Below are 22,080 nucleotides of genomic sequence, written 5' to 3'. Positions count from 1 at the left end.
AGAGGAATAAGAGAGTGTATTATCCTTGGAGAGACTGGAAAAAGAAAAAGAATGGGACTGGTATAGAATCCTTACCTGGGCCTATAGTTCTAAGAGTCCTCACATGGGTAATTTCTATCTAGGTAATTAAATGTGATTTATCTCCTTTGATGGGAAAGCACCAAAATTCTGGATAACTTACAAGTAAATTGGAAGAATTGAAATAGAAATGGGGAGTAGAGCTTAGTTAGTGTGATATATTAATAACAATTAATGAATAGATAAAGAGAGTTAATAGGGAGAATTTCCCTCTCTGGATATCTTTTGAAAAATGCTTCCATTTTGCAATAGGGAGTACCTGTATTAAAGGATAATATTTTACAGTCCTTACAGTGGAATTGATCAGCAAATGTTTGTTAAAGCTAGTTTCTTGAATATTGGTAATACATTTAACACTGTACAGTCCACATACAAATGAATTAAAGTTCAGATTACTAAGACTAAAATCTAGATGTCAGATGTATTAGATTGTAAAGTGGTCAGTCCTCAAAAATGTGAAGGCATGAGATAACAAGTAATAGTAGATAGGTTTTAAATAAATCCTTTGTCACTCTTCCTGGAAAAATTAGTTTTTTAAAGAAGATTGTTGCCAGTTCTTTCACTAAATTGTGGAGGGAATGAATCTTATTTGTCCCATGCTATTCAGATTATGAGTGATGGCTATTTTGGGGTGGCATGGTAGGCCCAGTGTTTTTAGCGTGGAAAACCAAAATACTGGGGGAAAATACATATATATGCCACTTGATAGTCTATACTAAGGTCTTTATAAATAAATTGGGGATTAACAAATTCACTTTAAAATAGATCTCATAATTCCATATAGAATATTAATAAGAAGGTAGAATACCTACAGTAGCGTAGAAAGAATACTGACAGTCAGGAAACCTGAGTTCTAATTCTGCCTCTGTCCGTATTTCATTTCTAAAACAGGATTAGATTACATAATTTTTGAGGTCTTATTTTATCTCTAAGACTGATTGTGTTATAACTTCATAACTGAACATTCCCTGTCTATTAGTGGCTTTTCTTGTGCTTTGGACTTCTTCAAATCTTCTATGAATTGATAAGCAAAACAGGTTAAATTTTTAAAATTGCCTTGAAAGTCAATTTTATTGTTAAGACATAGTAAAATACCTTAGATTTATACAGCAATTGTGAACCCCTTTGACAAATGAGTATGTGCATCCACTATTTTTGGTACTCCTTTTTATTTTGCTTCTGTGGATCAAATTCTAAATGTTTAACTCTTCTAGAAGCAGCAAGGTCAGATTCTAATGATCATTTTTAACTCAGTATGGTATATTCCTTTATAAAATATCGATAGCTATTTTTCTGGGTGATATTAGACGGGAATGGAGGAACCTATTGTAGTTTGAAGAGGAGATCAAATTGTTTTGATTCAGATGCAGTGGGTACAGGTAGTAAAAGGAAAGATCCCATGATTGTAACGATGGAAAATGGTTTCTATGCATTGAATGAATAAGTGTCTGCAAAAAGGAGATAAAGTAGTTTAGATAAGAGGTGACTTAAGAATAGCGTAGAGTTTTGCAGTGGTTTTATGATTTAATTTTTATTTGAAAAATGTGAACCTTGTTTAAGGTGAATATGAGAATTAATATTGCAAGTGGGAAGAAAAAATTTTAGGGTGTTTGGAGAACATTTACCTAATCAAGAAGTTAACTACTTTTCTGGGTCATTATTTTTTCCCCCCTATATTTTCCTCCTCCCAAAAGGAAGTTGTTCTTGATCTTTTGAGATCAAAGTTTGAGAAAGTAACAAGATTGAAACTTAAGTGTGATATATACTGAATTGTGGTTTGTCAGGGCTTTCTTAAGTGAATTCCCAGGTATGAATTTCTGAAGTATAAATTTCTTGGGAAGTTAATTCTCAAGTATGAATTTCTTTTCTAGCAATCACAGAGCCTGTTTTTGCTGTGGTCAAAGCTGACTGATAGACTGTGGTCTAAGTCAACTTATACAAAAATGTCTTCAACCCTGCTGGTCCAGACAAGAAATCTTTTTGGGGTAGTTGGAGCTGAAAGCAGGTTAGGCATCTATTAAACATCATAGAACAGGTTAGACTGTGGTTCGAAAAGCAGGCTATTTCCTCATGTTTTAACTGAATTTATGTACCTAAGTCTTTAAAATATCAAACTGTATCAAGTAGTCAGTTTGGTTCTTCTGAAAACATGGTTCTACTTTATATCAGGGACATGCTGTTTTTTAAAAGCTCTATTTCTAAGAGGGTAACCATTTTTCCAAACAGTCTGGGTCTCCAAATGTCTTAGCTCTTTAAAATTGACATTTGTAAAATTTGGGAAAGTTAATAATTCAACTTCCTATCCTCAAGGATTTAAAAGGAGTGTTTTCATTTCTTTTTGGTGTCTTTTAACTTACGATGACATATGGTATGCCCTAATCATTTTTAAACATGCAGTTTGGTGTACCATCTATTTTGTTAAAAACTCTGGTTTTCCCAAGGTGTGGAAAATTACTATCATTAGATACGTAATGTAGTCTATACATCTTCAGTAAGAAGTGAAGAACTAAAAAGAATCTTTAAGTTCAGTTCTGTAGTTTTTTAATAGCTAAAGATTTTCTTTTTTAATCATTTACTTATTCTGTTTTCCTGACATGTTATTTTACACCCTGTTTTAGTAAAAACAGAAATTTCTGAGTAGCATTGAGAAGTTTAAGGTTTAGTAACTGAGTTACTGAACACAGAGCCCTTTAACTGCTTAGAGATCTTTAGAAATAATCTATAGATATATTATTCTGCAGATTTCTGAAATCTAATAAATCAGGAAACAAACTTGGCTCAGAACTCTGAAATGCTGACACAAATTGATATTTTGGTGGGCTGGCCAGTCCCTTTTCGCTTTTTTTCTGTTTCTGCTTTTTCCCCTTAGGTCTGCACCTGTTCAGCATTTGGCAGGATGGCAAGAGGAGGAGCAGCAGGGTGAAACTGACACAGTTCTGGTGAGTTTCACTTTGCTGCTCCTCCTGATAATCAGGGAAAGAATTTTGTTACTTTCTATTGGAAAACGTCCATCTCCAAGTGAATCCTTAAGATGAGATCACAATATTATTCCTTTAGTATTGACTTGCTATTTGTATGTGTTCTACTTACTCTAGTCTGCAGCAGCTCTTTGTGTTGGAGTTGGAAGTTTTGCTGATCCCGATGACTTGCCTGGGCTGGCACACTTTTTGGAGCACAGTAAGATCTTTGTCAACTATCATTCCCAGTGTTTTTTTCCTCTAAATTTGTATGGATTGATTTCAAAGATAACTAACTGGTTTGATAGAAGTATATGTTTAACAAGAGAAAAGGCTTAAAAAAATATTTTATGAATATCACAAGTGAAGACTTAATTTTAATCTTGTTTAGTATACTTATTTTGAGGATTAGAATGAAACCACTTAGAAAACTGTGTGAAAATGTAGGTTTTATTATTATTCAATTATGGTAAGGCCAACAGATCGGGAGACAGTTGCCAGTCTCTAGGAGTTTAGGCTATAGCCTTGGGAGGGACAGTCTCTTCCAGGGTTAGCCAGGCCCCAAGAAATACGGAAAATATGCATGATTAATATAAAAACAATATAGAAAATATTCAGTTTAATGTCTACCTAAGTAAAACCTATGTAGATGCTATACAGTTATACTTAAATTTATATTTGTTTTCCTGAATTACTCATTTTTTATATTCTGGTTTTCTAATCTATTGAAGGTAAACTTTTCACCTAAAGAGTTTTTATAGTAACAGTTAATCTGCATGTATGCTTATGTTTACATTTTAACCTTTTTACAAAGAAATCTTATGTTTTTCTTTCTTTAAAAATAAAATGTTTAGTTTTTACATATAAAAGTAATATATGAGCATTATAGAAAACTATAAAAACAAATATAATGAAAAAAGTATTATCCAGGCAAAACTATTGTTAATGTGTTGATATTATTTCTTCCAATTTTTTTTGCATATGAGAAATTTCCTCCTTGATAATAAAAACATTGTCTATATCTTGGTGTTTTGTGACTTTGTGTTCTTTTCACTTAGTGGTATTCATGGGTAGTTTGAAATATCCAGATGAGAATGGGTTTGATGCGTTCCTGAAGAAACATGGAGGTAGTGATAATGCTTCAACTGATTGTGAACGTACAGTCTTTCAGTTTGATGTCCAGAGGAAGTACTTCAAGGAAGCCCTGGATAGGTAACTAACTCAAAATGTATTTTTATTTTAATTATATAATGATGCCTTACAAATTGAAATATTGGGCATTGTTCTATGATGTTTCTTTTCAAGTAGTACTCTAATTCTGTAGAATTGTAACAGTACTTTATTTGGAGAAAAGAGCAAAGTATTAAATATATCTTGTCCCTTATTCTATAATATTTAGTCTTTATATTAAAGATTGAACTGAAACCCTTAAACACCTTTTGAGTTTTGTAAATAATGTATTCTCTATCCACTCATTGTTGCGCCTAGTTTTTCTAATTTAGTAGAAAATATGGAAAACAGAGAAGCACAAGAGAGATAAGATTGATTCTAATTTTATCACCTAGAGATAACCATAATTAATGTTTTGGTATATAAGCATCTATATTTTTTACTCTCTATTGGATCATATTGTTATATTTGTCTACGTTTTTAAATAAGATATATAATTTTTACAAATCATTATATAATTTATAAAACATGATTTTAAATGATTGTGTATCATTTATATTGTGTAGAAATGCCATAACCTATTCAACCAGTTATATATTATCAGACAGTTGAGTTGTTTCCAGTTTTCTAGTAGTGTTGTAATGAATATCCTAATCTTTGTGTACACTTTTTTTTTTTTTAACTATATCTTTATTGATTTCAGAGAGAGGAAGGGAGAGGGAGAGAGAGTTAGAAACATCAATGATGAGAGAGTTGTCATTGATCAGCTGCCTCCTGCATGCCCCCGACCAAGGATCAAGCCCGCAACCAGGGGCATGTGCTCTGACTGGGAATCGAACCGCAATCTCTTGGATCCTAGGTCAATGCTCAACCGCTGAGCCACGCCCGGCTGGGCATGTGTACATTCTTAATTATTTCTTTTAATTAAGTTTTAAGAAGTGAAACTTCTGAGTATATTTTAAGGATTTTTTTGTAAAATGTTTGATACTGCAAAATTGTTTCGAGAAAGTTTATATCAGTGCATTAGTAGAGTTTTGATTATGAGGGGGGAAAAAAGGTCAGAAAACACTGGTCTAGAAATATATAAAGGTGGTAAAACTATAAAGGAAAGCAGGGAAGTGGTTACCATAACATTCAGAATATTAACTCTAAGGATAGGATAGGTGTTGGATGTTTCTAGAGTTCCAACAGTGGTCTGTTTCTTGACCTAGGTGGTGGTCACTCCAGTGCTCACCTTACAGTTATGCATTCATTAGTCTATATGTTTATGTTTTATATACTTTTCTGCATGTGTTAAATTTCATAATTAAAAAGTAGTTTGTAGACTTTAAAATATAGAAATGCATAATATAATATTAAGATTTTACACACACATGATTATGAACTAAATCTCCAACTTAGTAAAATTTCTTAATTAAAAAGATGTTGACTGATGAAAAGTTTTTACCGAACAAAAACAGAAACACAGTTTTGTTTTATTTTTTTTTCCCAGATGGGCCCAGTTCTTTATTCATCCACTAATGATCAGAGATGCTATTGACCGTGAAGTTGAAGCTGTTGATAGTGGTAAGAGAAGTGCTTTATGTCTTACCACGTTTTACTTTATTGAACCAGTTATTTATTTAGCACATTTATCACTAGACCATTTTATCTTTATATATATAATAAGGGCTAAATTGAAATAGATGTATGATATTTATTCCTGAAGCCATTAAATGTATAATTCAGTATGGATTTGAAATAAAAGGATGTTAGATTTTTATTTTTTCAGCTTTTTTTTTTTTTTGAGGGTTTTATCATAGGGATTAATCTTTTGCAGGACAGGAGCCTAATTCTTAAAGCTAATACAGGGTGTTAAAACTTTAAAAGTTCTTGTATTCTTTTTGCATGACGAGAGTTTCTCTGCGGCTTTATTTTGAATGTCATCCTGATATTTAAATAGCTTATCCTTTGTTGCTATATATGTAAGTGCTTTGTGACTTGAATTTTGGTAGTTCCGAAAAATACTGTGATATATTTATGGATGAAGAAACTAAATCCCTGAGCAGGAAATACATTTAATTTTACTTTTTGACAGTTTTTCTTATCTTTGGGATTTAAAGAATGAAGACCATAAGGAAAATCGTATGCTTATATAGGGTGAGGTTTCATGATAGAGCTGTGCTATAAATATTGATTAATTACAGAGTATTAATAAGCAGGACCATTGTAGGTTAACCCTGCTTGCTTTATTTGAGCATTAGAAACATGTTAGATTTGGGGGGACTTTCAGTATATATAGGTTAGGCGTGGCTTTCAGTAACTGATGAGGCAAGGTCTCTGTACATGTTCCTCCTATTGTATTTTCCTCGGCTTGATTCAGTGTCTATTTCTAATAATAAGTTATTGCATTCACAAGGCTGAGTAAACTGCAGATGGCTGGAAAGAGCCATCCACCTGGAAGTCAGCTGACGTGTGTTTTACTTACAGAAATGTCACTAACTATGGACCTAAATTTATTTGTAAAAGAGGGTAGGATTCCTTCAAGATGTAGGAGCTCTTTATAATCAGGGATTTATTTTCTTCATTTTTTTTATTTGCCTGCCACAGTGTCTGTTTTATCATAGGCTTAGATAAATATTTGAGTGACTGAAAAACCAAGGAGAACTTCTTCCTACTCTTTGGGAACTAGGAACTATATTCTAGATTCTCTGTCTTAAATGCTTTCAGCATGATTTTCTTCATATAGTTTTTAGAGTGGGTTGAAATAAGTATTTAAAAAATTAAACCTCTAATTTGATTTTACAAGTCAGAATATATTTTATTATATTTTGAAATATTATGAAGAAATAGAGATACATATACGTATGTGTGTCTATATACACATACACATAGATAAGTATGTGTGTATACATATATATACATATACAATAAGTAGTTTTGGTTTAAGATGAACTTAAGCTAAAAGCTCTGTTTTTTAATTTTTGTTTGTTTTGGATGATAGGAGACCAAGATTTCAATTTATGACCTGATAAATAGCTAGGTATATGTCATTAGTCACTTAACATTTTAAGTATTACAAATTCACTTGAGCTCAGGGCAATGGGGAAAGCTCTTCAGTTTTAACTGGTGTAATAGACTAGTATTCATGAACCAGTTCTGAAAGCTCAGTAGTCAGGTATTATTTTCTTCTATTCATATGTGATGGTCTTTCTTTTATCATTCTCATCTCATTCACGTGCTTTTAGTTGCCTGTATTTCTATCTCCAGCAACTAGTTCAGTAGTACCTGCCACATAGTAGGTGTTCAGGAAATGTTTGTTGAAGGAATATATCTTATTTAAACCTTATAAGAATCCTATGAACTAGGTACTAGTAATTCCATTTTAAGGTTGCAGAAGTAGAATTAGGGAAGTTAGATAACTCCCTCAAGGTGTAGTACAGTTTAGTAAATGGCAGAACATGGGTTCTAGCCATGATACTACGTTTTTTTGGTTTTTTTGTTAATCCTCTGGATACCTGAGGATATTTTTTCCATTGCTTTTCAAAGAGTAGAAGGGAGGGGGGGCAGGAGAAAGGGGGGGAGGGAGAAACACTGATGTGAGAGGGACACGTCAACTAGTTGCCTCCTGCGTGCACCCCAACTGGGGGCAGGGAGCGAACCTGCAACAGAGGTATGTGCCCTTGACCGGGAATCGAACCTACAACCCTTTGGTGCGCAGGCCAATGCTTTAACCACTGGCCAGGGCTAGCCAAGATATTTCTGACTTCAAAGTGATTATTCTTAATCATTAATACTTTATTACCAACATAGTTGGCTTTGCAGGAAATTTAAATGGAACATACGACAAAGTTCCCAGATAATAAAGAATTTCATTTAGCATTTTATTAACACTTTCATCAACAAAATCTTGGACATAGCACCCTAGAGTTTAAACCTTCACATCATTAACTACTGTGTTTTATTTGAAAGTAAGAGAAAACTTCCAGAAAGGTGCACTGACTACCCACAGTTATAAATATGTTAAGTCATAGAGGCTGGCCTAGATCACTGAGTTCTACATTTCAGTCTTATAACACATGATTCATAAAATTAATTTTTGTTACTTCCTTTCAGTTCTTTAAGCTTGAGTTTCCACATAGTAAAGCAGATACTGAATTTCATTTAATTTAAAATGTTTCTTTAAAACTGACAGAATATCAGCTTGCAAGACCTTCTGATGCAAACAGAAAGGAAATGTTGTTTGGAAGCCTTGCTAGACCTGGACATCCTATGGGAAAATTTTTTTGGGGTAAGATACTGAATACTTCATCTTATTTCATATTTTCTAGTTAAGGAAGATTGAGAATATGAAAAATTGATAAAGAATGGAAAATTATAAAGGTAGGGTAGCTAGGTACCTTTTACATTTTCAAATATAAAGTAGCATTTCCTATATTAGGTTTTCTAACATTGAATATATAAAAATAGCACCTAACCTTTTGTGAATGCTTTCTGGGTGTTAGATACTCTGCTAACACTACATGAATTATCTTATTCAGTCATCATAACAATGTTACGAGCTGGGTACCATTATCATCTCTAAAGATAAAGAAACACACTAAGAGAAGTTATTTAATTTGCTTAAATCACACAGTGGTGGGATTTGAACCTCTTTTTATCTGATTATAAAATCTGTTCTCTACCTCAACCTGACATTTCCATTTATTAGCACAGATTCAGCAATGATTTCTCTAATATTTTTTGAGCTGAGACCTAATTTTGTTTTGTTGGTAAGCTGTTTAAATGGTATCTGTTTTAAATAATGCTTTTTTCTTAGTGTTAGAATCAGTTATAGCCTCATATTAATCCTTTTGGGATTAATTAAATCTGGAATGAATAGATTGAAATGGTACTTCATTCAAAGGATGTTGTTGCTTCCCTGCATATTTTGTACAGTTAGAAATGTTTTATATGGCATCCTTGCTTTATGTGGTTTATTTTTAAGAATTATGCAGAATACTATTAAAATAATTCAGAGATAAAATCTGAATTGAATAGTAGACTAATTATTGAGAAAGGAAGTTTAAGACAATTTACTGTTGCTAAGGTTTTACCAACTAGAGGTTAATTTTTTTTTTTAAATATGTTTTTATTGATTTTTAGAGAGAGAAGAAGGGAGAGGGAGAGCTAGAAACATTGATGAGAGACAAACATCAATCGACTGCCTCCTGCACACCCCCCTTTGGGGATGGAGCCCTCAACCTGGGCATATGCCCTGACCAGAATCGAACCAGTGACCACTTGGTGTCTGGGTTGATGCTCAATCCACTGAGCCACACTGGCCAGGAGAGATTAATTTCTTATATGTTAAAATATACCTTGGAATTGTTTCTTGGAAATTTTTGTCTTATAGTGATATTATTATTATTATTATTATTATTTTACACTGGTTCAATATTCTTGAGTTACTTGGGTTATTTCATTAATTATGACTAGTAGCAGAGCATGCGTTATTGGTATAGACTTTGAACAAAGTTAACTTTGTTATTTCTATAATCTTTTTCATCCTTTTACAGGAAATGCGGAGACTCTCAAACACGAGCCAAAAAAGAATAATATTGATACATATACTAGACTGAGAGAATTCAGGATGCGTTACTACTCTGCTCATTACATGACTTTAGTGGTTCAATCCAAAGGTAGTATTACCTACTGTGGCCCTTAGAATTACTCTGAAATAAGTGCTTTCTTTGGATTTGTCTTGATCAGTGTTGCAGTGAGTGTACTGTTAATTACTTTAGTGCTTGGTCTTAATTATGAACTAAAGGAAATCAGAATTTAGAAAGGTCACATAGCAAGTCGCTAAGCTCAGGGAAGCACAAAATCATCTGATTATCAGCAAGTGTTTTTTTCTCTTATAGACATAGGTCTTATCTCTGAGCTAGTCTGTGAGTATGCTAATGTACTAATAGGTCATAAATTTTTTTTAAGTCACATTCAGGTTCTGCCTCTGTTATCTCTGGTTTTGAATTTAATCCATATGTTTATAAACTCTTATAGGGGAAGGTGTCAGTTTTTTCATCCTTATATAGGGTCCACTAAAATGGCATGATTAATTGAATTCCATCATGGTGATGCTAGTAGAAGTTTCTTAAATATAAAATACTGATCAATACCTGTACTCTTTTCCTTCTTTTACCATTCTCTTCATTAACTTTTGTTAACTTTTTCTCATTAAAGAGATCAAGGTAGTTTTCTTTACATTTCAATCAGCTTAGGCTATTTTTCAAAGTCAGTCAGTTGCTAAACTATTCTTTTTGATATACTGTACCGTTTGCACATTATTTACAAAAAATACTAATCTCACCCTAATATTCTTATTTTTATTAAAGTTTTGGTTTTTTCATTATCAAAATTAAGATGAGAGCTGACTAGGCACTTAAGTATAAAACATTTTTGCATTTAGGGTCAAAATTCATCCACTAAAGTTGACTTCAATGTAAAGTTCTGGATGTGGTATGGTAGATTCTTTTGTTCAAACTACAAGTGGGCATTTAGATTCCTTTTACATTTGTTAAAATAGGCAATTTCATATTCAATATATTTTATAATTTTTAGTTAATTATTATTTCCAAATCTGTCATGGAAATGCCTTTTTCTTCAACAAGGTATTCTTTCTTTTGCATTCTCTTCTGTTGTGATGAAAAATACAAGAGCGTATTAATGATTATTGGAAATTTCTAAAATAAAAATAAGCCCCAGGTATTTGATGAGAACCTTGCACAATCTAGACTCGATTGACTTTGGAGCTTTAGCATTTATTATACCATTTAAGAATTAAATATCTCTATAAATGGTACAGAATAAATTCACTTAATTCATGTAATTTTCATCTTGTGTTTTATATCCTGGGGCATCTCTTTTGAGAATTAGTGAAACTCATGTGTCTGGTGGAACTAACAAATACTATCAGTGATGGTAATGAGTCACTGGGATAAAACTAAAATGTTTCCTTTTTCATTTAGATCCCCTGGTTTACTAGAATTTCTTAGGAAATAATAAGCAAAGGAATAGAAGACAGAAATCATGTATATGTGATTTGGCCATATATATATGTATATAAATATAAACTTAAGAAGAAGACTTGTGGATTAAAACCTAAGCAAGTATAAATTAATGTAAAATAAATGCAGTATAAAAGTACTAATGAGATGGCAAGAAGCAAGGTCTGTGTAGTGTGGGTTAATTGGGAGAAACCTTCCTAGAGAGTGGTTGGTATATTCTTATCTCTTGGCCTTCATACCAGCCTAATGATAAAATCTTTTTTTTTTTTTTTTTTAAACCTGTGTACTTCCTCTAACTTTACCGGGGAGTAAATAAAGGAGTCTAACAAAATTATATGTGTCTTAAGGTTTTCTTAATTATTGTTAATTTTTCTATTATTTCTGGTTACAGAGTGGCAGGTAATGCCCAAATTAAAGTATCCCTTTGTTTTATAGCTAAAGATCTATGAGAAATCTAATTGCATTTTCCTGTCTCCTTCCCCCCTTCCCTCCCAAGAAACACTGGATACTTTGGAAAAGTGGGTTACTGAAATCTTCTCTCAGATACCAAACAAGTAAGACATTTATTCTCATAAAGCATACATCTTTAAAGAGGCCATATCTTTATGAGTTCCAGAGGTTTTCTTTGTTGTCGATTTTTTCTTTTGGTTTGTTTTTTAAACAGATCATTAAGAGCTAAAATGGTTTAGCAAGATTGCACAGCTTTTGAGTGGGAAAACTAGGATGAGAACCTAAATTTTTATAGTTTCTGTAGTTCAAAATTTATAAGCTTGTAAACTTACAGTAAGCAGTAATTCTGAAGAATTTATGTCTCTTTTTACATTTATTCAGAGCTTTTTTTGTTACTGTGGAAAGTATTGGAAATTGTGATATAAAAATAAGTATTGTATTGAGAGGCAGAATTTATTTATTTATTTATTTATTTATTTATTTATTTATTTATTTATTTATTTATTTATTTATTTATATTCCCTGCCTAAGAACAAATTGTCTTCTGAAAGTTTGTTTTTTAAGTGAGTTGTTTGGAACTTGGAATGCTTTCCCCCATAAAAGAAATAATCTTGTAGATGATGATTGATTTTCCACACTGTCTGAAAAGTCTGTTTGATGTAGTTGAACCAAATTATTTTTTATTAGAAGTTGTATATAGTGTTCCAGTTCACAAAGCTATTTTTTGTGCACTTCAAATTCATCAAATAATACAAATATTTGACACTATTGTTACATTTTTGTTACAAAGAATACAAAAGAACCTTAATTCTGAAGGAATTAAATCTTTCTTCCCACTCCTACCAGTTTGAATATTTATAAAATAAATGACGTCAGATTTTTTTTCTTGTATCTGGTGAGTAAGCTAGACTTTTTCCATTTCTTCGTTTTAAGACATAATTTATTGTAAATTTATAAAAGAAAAATTAGCTTTAAAAATGTTAGAATAGTTTGTAATAACAACTGTTTGTTTTATTTTTTTGACTTTACGTTAACTTCCACTGATAATTAGCAGTAGTCTTTATATATGGAAAGATAATGAAAACCTTGCCAAAGTTAGGGTTTTATTTGTTTATTTTTGTTTGTTTTGATAAGAAAATCGCTGAGCTATGGAAATGTCAAGTGGCATATTGAAACATGTTTCACTGTGAAACTACTAATAAAATCAGAGATATAATTGAATAGAGGGCTTCATTAGGTCCTATCAATTCCTGATAAGCATTTCAAAAAATTTTCTAGTATTATTCACTAATAACTTTGGTTTTTTAATCAGAAAGATTAAAAATTCTTCTAGATATTTAATATTAATTCATATTGACCATGTTTTAGAAGAAATATTAGTTACAATATCTTCAACCAGATGGGAAGCCTCTAGCAGGAAAGTCAAATCTTTTAAATACCAAAGTGCCTAATATAGTGTTTTATACCTAATAATCACTCCATACATGTTTACTGAATTTTAAAAATTATCTTTAGTATAAGTTTTCTTTCTCAAATGGCTTTGTATAGGAGGAGAGCTGAAGTTGGATGTGCTGAGAGAGGCAATAAATATTGGGAGGGGAGGTCTCTTTAATTTATTGTTTTATATCTCATGAGTTTTAAAGATATTTGAATTATTGGGACTGAGGTTAAGAATAGGTTGTGTAGTTTAGGATTTTGTGGCTTTATTGCCATCTATTCACTTATGCCTAAAATACTTTTTAGCCAGGAGTATGTAGAATAGATTATAAGTACCTATCAGTTTAGGCATCCCTAAAGATACTGCTTATAAAGGCTTTTGCCAATTAAATTTTAATATATTTGTTTTATTTTCAGTGGGTTACCCAAACCAAACTTTGGCCATTTAACGGATCCATTTGACACACCAGCATTTAACAAACTTTATAGAGGTTCGTGAACCAAAGGTTTAAAACTGTTTGAAATAACTATTTAGCACATTCTCTAAAACTTAATTAAGGCTGCCAATTTTCTTTGAAAATGAGAACACAACAGAAAGTACAGCTGGGTTGGAAAGGGAGTAGATGAACAGTGGAGATCCAGTTAGCCACTAATAAGCAGCAGATTGATTGGTCTGCTGGTACTTGAGTCTGTTTCATGCCTTCTCCATTTTCCCCTTATTCACTTTTGTTCTTTGCTTTTTTTTGTTTCTTTCCTATTTCCTTTTATCTGTATTCTGCTCTCTTTTTTTTCTTTAAAAAGAAAAATATAGAGGAGAGGAAAACGTTTTGGAAATTGTTTTACTGCTATCTTTATTAAAAAAACAATTTTTGTTAAGTGAAGAAAAATTTGTAAAGCAATAGGGGGAAAAATCATCCCTAAATCTTATGATCCAGAGAAGTCATTTTGGCAAATTTCCTTTTGAGTTTCTCTAGGTATATTCTCTTAATGTAGTTGAAATTATAAAGTATATACACTTCCATCTCTTCCTTTTTCATTTAATATTACATTTGTAGTAACTGCCCAGTGAGCCATCACATGGTTATACTATAATTTACTTAGCAATTTGCCCATAACGAATATTGCAGAAACATTTTTAATTCACCATTTCTCTTTCTTTGCTCATTTTATCATGGCATATTTTTTTCTTTCTCCTAGTTGCCTAAGTATTCCTTTCTCCTCCTGTTTCACCCCACTGTCAGTCTCTTTCCTCTTCCCTCCCTCCAATAAATGACTGTTTTGTCACACCCTTTATCTACTGTTGGCTCCATAGCTAAGCTGACTTAGTTTTGGTTGTCTTCTTTCTGGCTTTAGGTGTTCTCTTCATAGAATCATAGAATTATAGCACGGAAAGAATCTTAGAGCTACTTTAGCCTAAAACATTCACCTACAATAAGAAAACAGATGCAGAAAGATTTAAATGCAAGTGATCTTCTCAAGATTATATAAACATGTATAGCAAGATAGTGTTAGGGCTGGATTTCAACCATGGGTTTCCTAACTCCTAGCCTTATATCCTTTCTTGCAAGAAAGAATCCATCCTTAGGAGCATTTAATATTTTGATAGCTCTTTTATCCATGCTTTCTCTACCTGTGAAACCAAATTGAAAAGTCACAAAAAATTGCATTATTCAAATTGGAAAATTGGCAACTTGAAATAATAATTGTATTTAACCTTCCCCTGTTTATTGGAGGATGAAATTTATTGAATTTAAAAAATTTCATGTAATGTAGTAAAAGTTATGGAGAAACTCATATTTGTTCTTCTGAAAAATATTTTTTAGTTGTTCCAATTAGAAAAATTCATGCTCTGACCATCACATGGGCACTTCCCCCTCAACAGCAACATTACAGGTAAGAGTTCAAGAGCAAATTTACTCCATTAATTACTGAGTGACAGTCATGTTTTTAAAGCATATTAAATGGTTTAAATTTGGGGGTTCTGGATTTATAAACAAAGGTAATAATTATGGTATACTGGGACCTCACTACTAAATTTTTCAAGCCTTGCTATATATTTTAATGTCTTGGGTATAAAAACTAGAGTATTCCTGTAACTGGTTGCCTTTCCTGAGTCATTGAAATTAAGTGTCTTAGTGTGAATACTAACTTTTGTAATTATTTTCTTTAGTACTTTGAGTACAAAATATATTTACTTTGTCAATTTAGTTTGTTCTTGCCAAAAGTAAAGTTAAATAATTTTGAGCCTGGAATATGGCTACAGCATAAATCTCAAGGATTTACTCCTATGAGTTGGGAATGAGTTAGGGCAGATTTATACAAATTAGGAAAACATTTCAGCTTATTTATATAGATTTATTATTTGAGCAATATAACATGGGCAAGACATTCTTTAAAGATAATGATCAGCCAATGCCTACAAATGCTTTTCTAATTAGAAACAAATGCTAATAAACTGATAAGAATTTAACCTATTTTAAAAACAATTACCAATAAAACAAAACCATGAGGACACACATAAGTAGAAGGAAAGGAAATAATGCATATTGCCTAAGCTCAGTAAAAATTGCTTTTTAATAAATGTATGTATTAGAATATTCAAACATTCAAGTCCCATAAAGTTAACAAGAACAGTATGTCTACAGAAAGAAAGCAAAGAACATGTATTGTCTGCTTGCTTTTGGTGCAAGGATAATATACAAAAAATATACATTGATTGTATGGTTATATTAGAGTATCCCCAAAAGTGTTCAAATTATTACATGCATATTTAAAAGTTTATTCTATTTGTTTTGAATTTTTACTATGAAAATAATGCATGCTTGTAAAATATTAAAATAGGACACAAAGGTATTAAGTAAAAAGTAAAACTCTTCTTTTCCTTTTCTTGGTCTCTGTCCTCAAAGATACGCCCAATATCAATAGTTTTTATATCATTCAGACATTAAAATAATGAATATAAAACACATCTTATGTTCTTTTTTTTGCATTTCTTATTTTCTCAATTAACAAACCTGTTTATCCTCTTACTGATTATTAAGGTAATTCATTGTAGAAATCTTGAAAATTAGAAAAAAAGTCATCTGTGATTATGTTTTTCAAAGACAATTAACATTTCTATATGTTTCCTTCCAGTTACTTTTTTTAACGGACTGTTAATTTGTTTTAATGTGATGCTCATAATGAGTTATTTTGTATTTCCAACTATGTGAATTCCCAGTAAATTAGCTTTTTTTGGAGCCCCTCTTTTACAAAGAAGCAAGTGTTTATATCTCTCCAGAGTTATCAAATACAGTACAGTTAGCATCGTTCACATGCGAATGTGTAATTGGCCGGGTTCATTCTTTAACTGATTTGCTCCCTTACATCTTTCTTCCTGTAGGGGTAATTCAAATTCAGACTTTAAATAATGTTGCGGGGGTTTTGAGGATTGCTTAGCATAGTTGAAATCATAATATTATATCTTGACTTTTAAAGTTTACTGAATACAATTCTGTGAAGTAACTTTAAAACTTACGATTTCCTAACCCAGTATATTTTTCTATATTTTGTTTTGGTAGGAATATATTTCTGATATCATAGTAGAAGCTAGTGGGAAAAGACAAGATGAATAACATATATGCAACTACTAAGATTATTAAAGCATATTATTATATAATAAAGCATTTTACTGAAAACCCTATGAGTAAGTACGTAAGTGAAGAGGATAACAAAATATGGAGAGGCTGAGCTTGTTCAAGAGCATTTACTTAAAGGAAAAACTAAAACTATAACTTAGATTTTCTGACCCTCAAAGCAACACATTTCAGTTTACCACAGAGCCTGATGATTGAATACTGAAAACTTTTACAGATACAGATTGATTCATATTGCATTAGGTTTTAAAATGATAAAGAATCTGTATTTCCATTTTGGGTGAAACAAAAATGAAAGAAATTTACCATAAAGAGAAGTAAGTTTGAGAGGAAAGTCCAAGAGGAAAAGTAATAGTCTTAAATTTTGGAATGATTATACTCATTTAGTGATTTCAGATGAAGTTAAATTTTACCACGTTTTCTATTTTTATCTTGCTACTATCAAATTAATTGTATTTTCATGTTTAGTGGAATTTATGTGTGAATAAGTTTATAATCATTCTCAAATATCGTAGTCTCAGAAGTATGGTTTTCTAGTGTATTAATACCTTATTTTAAAAAATTTCTAACCTTAACATTTTTTTAAAAGGGTGAAGCCACTTCATTATATCTCTTGGCTGGTTGGACATGAAGGCAAAGGAAGCATACTTTCTTACCTTAGAAAAAAGCAAGTATTCAATTAATGAATTGTAGCAATCTCTGAAAAATAGTAGACAATAAGTGTTAATATAACCCATTCTTTTTCTCTTTTCGCTTTATCAGCCAGGAAGACTAGAATAAAATCTAATGCTTAATTAACCTAGGTTATTTTATCTATCTATCTATCTATATCTATCTGTATCTGTCTATCATCTATCTGTCTATCTATCTATCTATCTATCTATCTATCTATCTATCTATCTATCTATCTATCATCTATCTATCATCTATCTATCTATCTTCTATCATCTATCTGTCTATCTATCATGTTTTTATTGATTTTTTTTTTTTTTTTAGAGAGGGGAAGGGAGATGGAGGGAGAGAGAAACATTGTTGTGAGAGAGTAACATCGGTTGGTTGCCTCCCACACGCATCCCAATCAGGGATTGAGCCCACTGCCTGGGTATGTGCTTTGACTGGGGATTGAACCAGTGACTTTTCAGTGCACAGGATGACACTCAGCTAACCAGTGACTTTTCAGTGCACAGGATGACACTGAGCCACACCGACCAGGGCTAACTTAGATTATTTTATTGGCTGTATTATATTGGTATATTTCCTTGGAAGTCCCCTTTTAGTCCATGTTGAAAGTTGTACACAAAATTTAAAAAATCATGAACTAATAGAGTCCAGAATTGCATCAAAGGTTAGCTGTAACCAAGAATTTAGATTTGAATAGTAAGTAAGTCAATTATTTAAATGCTGAGGATCTCCAAGTTTTGCAACCCAAAAGGTAGATTAATGAGAACTTCATTGGGCAGACAAATCATAAAAAATATGTGGGACTATGAACAGTAGTATATGCAGCCATTTTAGCAGAATGTTTCCTAATGCATTTAGGCACTTTTTAAAGTTGTCTAGCCAAATAATAGAAATATAGCTTTAGCATCAGGACAAATACATTAATTCCTTGTTTGATTTTTCTATACACTAATTCAAGAATGGAAAGGTCGGTGAGAAACTTAAATAAGTACTTTAACTTAAGTAAGTGTGTACTAGAACGTTTAAAAAAAGCTGAGAGGACAGGGTTATTATAAAGAAAATGATATCAGGTACATATATGCTTACACAATAAATGTAAAGTGCTTTAAGATGTGCATAATCTTTCTACCTTATTTTATTAGAATTTCCAACTCTATTCTGGCTTTCTCCCTCCTTATTTTAGGCTTTTAATATTTTGCTGTTTTCTTCAACAAAAATTACTATGGCTTCATAAAACTTAGTTTTACTATTTTGTAATATATATTAGTGTTTCTATTAAACAAATAAATAAGGTATTATTTCCTTCTTGTGATTCCTGCATGTACTACAATTCCTTGGCAGGCTTTGTGCTTTTAAAATTTGTGCTTATAAATTTACTGTTGGAAAGCACGTTTGCATCAAAGACTGAACTTCCCAAATTTTACATAGAAAGCTTACCTATTTTGTTAATTTGATGTATTTGTAGACTATCAGTCCCAAGATATTGATTGGATTAATTTTTCCAACTATAGGTGCTGGGCTCTTGCATTATTTGGTGGAAATGGTGAGACAGGATTTGAGCAAAATTCTACTTACTCAGTGTTCAGCATTTCTATTACATTGACTGATGAGGGTTATGAACATTTCTATGAGGTAAATAATTAAAATGGAGGGCTTTTAAAATATAGATATCACTTTATGCAAAAATGTAATCAGATGTTTTGTTTTTAGGTGGCTCATACTGTTTTCCAGTATTTAAAAATGCTGCAGAAGCTAGGCCCAGAAAAAAGGTAATACGTACTTATTAGAATTAGGCCAGGAATCAATGTTTTAGTATGTTTCAGCCTTTAGGCTGCCAGTAGACATGTTTTAGTACTGCTTTCATAATTTTTCAGGCATTTCCTGCTTAATTTCCTTTACTGTTTCCCTATTCTTATTCTCTACATGTGAATGGCCAGTCTGTTTATTTTTATGCTTTTCTTGCTGATGATTCTAATGAGACATTTAAATATGTCTTCTAATTGTAATTTTCTTGTTTCACAGAATTTTTGAAGAGATTCAGAAAATTGAGGACAATGAGTTCCATTACCAAGAACAGGTACTAGAAGTTGAATTCTTTTTGAAGGTTTTCTGTGACCAAATTGAAACTAGTGTGGACATTGTTCCTCTTTTTGGACGTGTCACTGGAGTTTTAATTCTGCCCCTCTCTGTCATGTGAGTCTCAAGGTGGCCTTGAGTCTATCTGAAAGTTAACTTTTATGTTTTTGAGTATTTATACTGAGTAACTGAAGGATTAGGCAGATTGACACTGATCATATTGTGTGGTAATCATTTATATATGTAGTCATCCATCTGTCTATCCCTTTGATAAACATTTATGGAGAGCTTACTATGGTACTTAATATTTGGAGAATTCAAATATTGTGAAGCCATTCTATAAGATAGTCAGTAGTAATAACCATATATGATGTTAGAAACAGTGCACTTTAGAATTTCTGGGCAAGGAGAGCATTTGCCTTGATTGGAATATGACCAGGGAAGGTTTTGTGGATATGGTAAATTTGAATTGAGTTCAGGATTAAAAAATGGATAAAGTTTGGCCCTGGCCCAGTGGCTCAGTTGGTTAGTGTCTTTCCTACACGCCAAGGTTGCATTACCACCCCTTGAATTTTTCCACTGATAATCTTGTGGGAGATGTCAATGGACCCTAGATTAAGAGCCTCTGATTTAAAACCAGTTTGTAAAACTTTTTATTTTTAATTGATTTGAAAGAGAGAGAGAAACACCGATATGTTGTTCTACTTATTTATGCATTCATTGGTTGATTCTTGTATGTGTGCTGACTAGGGACTGAACCTCCAACTTTGACATATCAGGATGACACTCCAACTAACTGAGCTACCCAGCCAGGGCTCATAGAGCATCTTGAAACCTGACTTTTTGGATCATTACCAAAGATGATTCCCTGAATATCTACTATAAGTAGAGAAAACTTAAGTACATGAGGACAAAGTCACAAAACTGTAAGCTTCCAGTAGCTATTGATTCATATTTAGTCTGCTCTATATAATTGAAGTCACTTGAAATCGAAATAAAAATCTTATTCTGTGAAAACAAAAAGGCTGCTGTGACTTGTATTGGCCATTAGAGGGTCCTGTAGACACTCCTCCCTGCAAATAGATTGATATGCATAGAACCCACAAGTCCTGCCTTCTACCTAACCAGGAGTGATTTTATTCAGTGACCTTATCAGCTATGGTGGTAACATGTAGGTCACAACTGTGGCAGAGAAGGAGTGGGAACAAGAATTGTGGACTACAACCATAAGTGATATCCAAATTCCCTTTTTGGGGGGTCTGCTTTTTAGCATTGATTGAAGGAGTGACATTTTCTTTCTGTCCCTTCAGTTCTTTCTTAGCAAGACATTTCAAGATTTTTGTTTATTGACATCTCATCATTTTGTAGCTCATTTCTTTCTTTAGCAATATTCATGAATACTTACTTTAATTTTAAAACATGAGTCCAAAACATCTTAAATTACAACCTAATCAGTGCAGTCAGAACAAATCAGAAAGTTCCATATCTGTGTGAACTGTTGAATTAACTCAAGTAGCTCAGTTTATTTCAGCATTTATATATTTCCTTTTTAAACAAAATTGAAATGTCTCTTCATAAGACTTTTTACTAGTTTTCATAAATAAAAGTAAACAGGAGTGTCCTTTTTCAAATATTCAAACCAGTATTTTTTAAATTAAGAAATTAAAAGTTTTTAAATTTACATAAAAATTTGGACTCAGTATGTGTCATAAATCAACTATGTGAACTAGAGAAAAGCTATTTAATTGCTTTTCTGTAGGCAGAAAAATAGGAACAATATAACAGTAATGGAAGATAGTGAGAGTTTGTAGTAGATGAAAGAATTAGAGGATAGACAGTAACAAGTGTTGGAGATGTAGAGAAATTGGACCCTTCAACATTGCTGGTGGGAATGTAAAATGGTGCACTGCTTTGGAAAACAGTTTGACAGTTCCTTAAAAAGTTAGCAATTCCACACCTAGAAATACACCCGAGAGAATTGAAAACATGTTTATACATAAACTTGTACACAGCTGTTCAGAGCAGCATTATTCATTGTAGCCCCAAGTGGAAACAACCCAAATGTCCATCAGTGAATGAATGGTTAAACAAAAGTAGACTGTGCATGCTATGGAATATTATTCAGCCATCAATAAGGAATGAATTACTGATTTCATGCTACAACATGGATGAACGTTGAAGACACCATGCTAAATGAAAGAAGCCAGACACAACAAGTCACATATATGAATCAATTTATATGAAATATCCAGAATAGGTAAATCCATAGAGTCAGAACACAGATTGATTAGAGGTGTGAATTTTATGGTATGTGAATTATATCTTTAAAAAAATTAAAGGATAACATTTAAGTGTTCTTCTTAGTACCTTCTTCATTGCCTTGGCACCAAAGATCTGCTTTTAGCTAAGGTCCTGTGTGTTCTCATAGGAAATATTTTTAATCACTCAGTTTTTAGCACACAGATTAGGGCAGTTAACTTATAAATAAATGGTTAGTAAAAATAACTGATTAAAAAATTAAAACAGTAAGAGGAGTCATTTCAAGCATAATAGCACTTTAGTTACTAATTA

The 22,080-nt window shown here is 32.1% G+C and overlaps 1 protein-coding gene across 3 annotated transcripts in view; it reads left to right on the top strand.

The window, feature by feature from the left end:
- NRDC (nardilysin convertase) overlaps nucleotides 1-22,080 on the top strand; it is a 50,360-nt gene that overhangs the window by 9,420 nt on the left and 18,860 nt on the right. For 2 of the 3 annotated variants that reach the window (XM_081145815.1, XM_081145816.1), the window contains exons 3-14: nucleotides 3,174-3,255; nucleotides 4,094-4,247; nucleotides 5,698-5,771; nucleotides 8,380-8,475; nucleotides 9,743-9,865; nucleotides 11,727-11,784; nucleotides 13,535-13,608; nucleotides 14,941-15,010; nucleotides 17,342-17,419; nucleotides 18,945-19,065; nucleotides 19,144-19,202; nucleotides 19,456-19,510. In XM_081145815.1, the coding sequence (XP_081001941.1) occupies nucleotides 3,174-3,255; nucleotides 4,094-4,247; nucleotides 5,698-5,771; nucleotides 8,380-8,475; nucleotides 9,743-9,865; nucleotides 11,727-11,784; nucleotides 13,535-13,608; nucleotides 14,941-15,010; nucleotides 17,342-17,419; nucleotides 18,945-19,065; nucleotides 19,144-19,202; nucleotides 19,456-19,510 (1,044 nt within the window). Of the gene's footprint in view, nucleotides 1-1,949; nucleotides 2,084-2,947; nucleotides 3,018-3,173; nucleotides 3,256-4,093; nucleotides 4,248-5,697; nucleotides 5,772-8,379; nucleotides 8,476-9,742; nucleotides 9,866-11,726; nucleotides 11,785-13,534; nucleotides 13,609-14,940; nucleotides 15,011-17,341; nucleotides 17,420-18,944; nucleotides 19,066-19,143; nucleotides 19,203-19,455; nucleotides 19,511-22,080 lie in introns of all 3 variants that reach the window. The other variant, XM_081145817.1, reaches the window with a different exon arrangement.

Source organism: Miniopterus schreibersii, assembly GCF_964146895.1.
Source record: "Miniopterus schreibersii genome assembly, chromosome: 8".
In the NCBI taxonomy this organism is placed as follows: domain Eukaryota; kingdom Metazoa; phylum Chordata; class Mammalia; order Chiroptera; family Miniopteridae; genus Miniopterus; species Miniopterus schreibersii.
The sequence above is the reverse complement of the archived record's forward strand: the minus strand, read 5'-3'. Positions and strand labels throughout refer to the sequence as shown.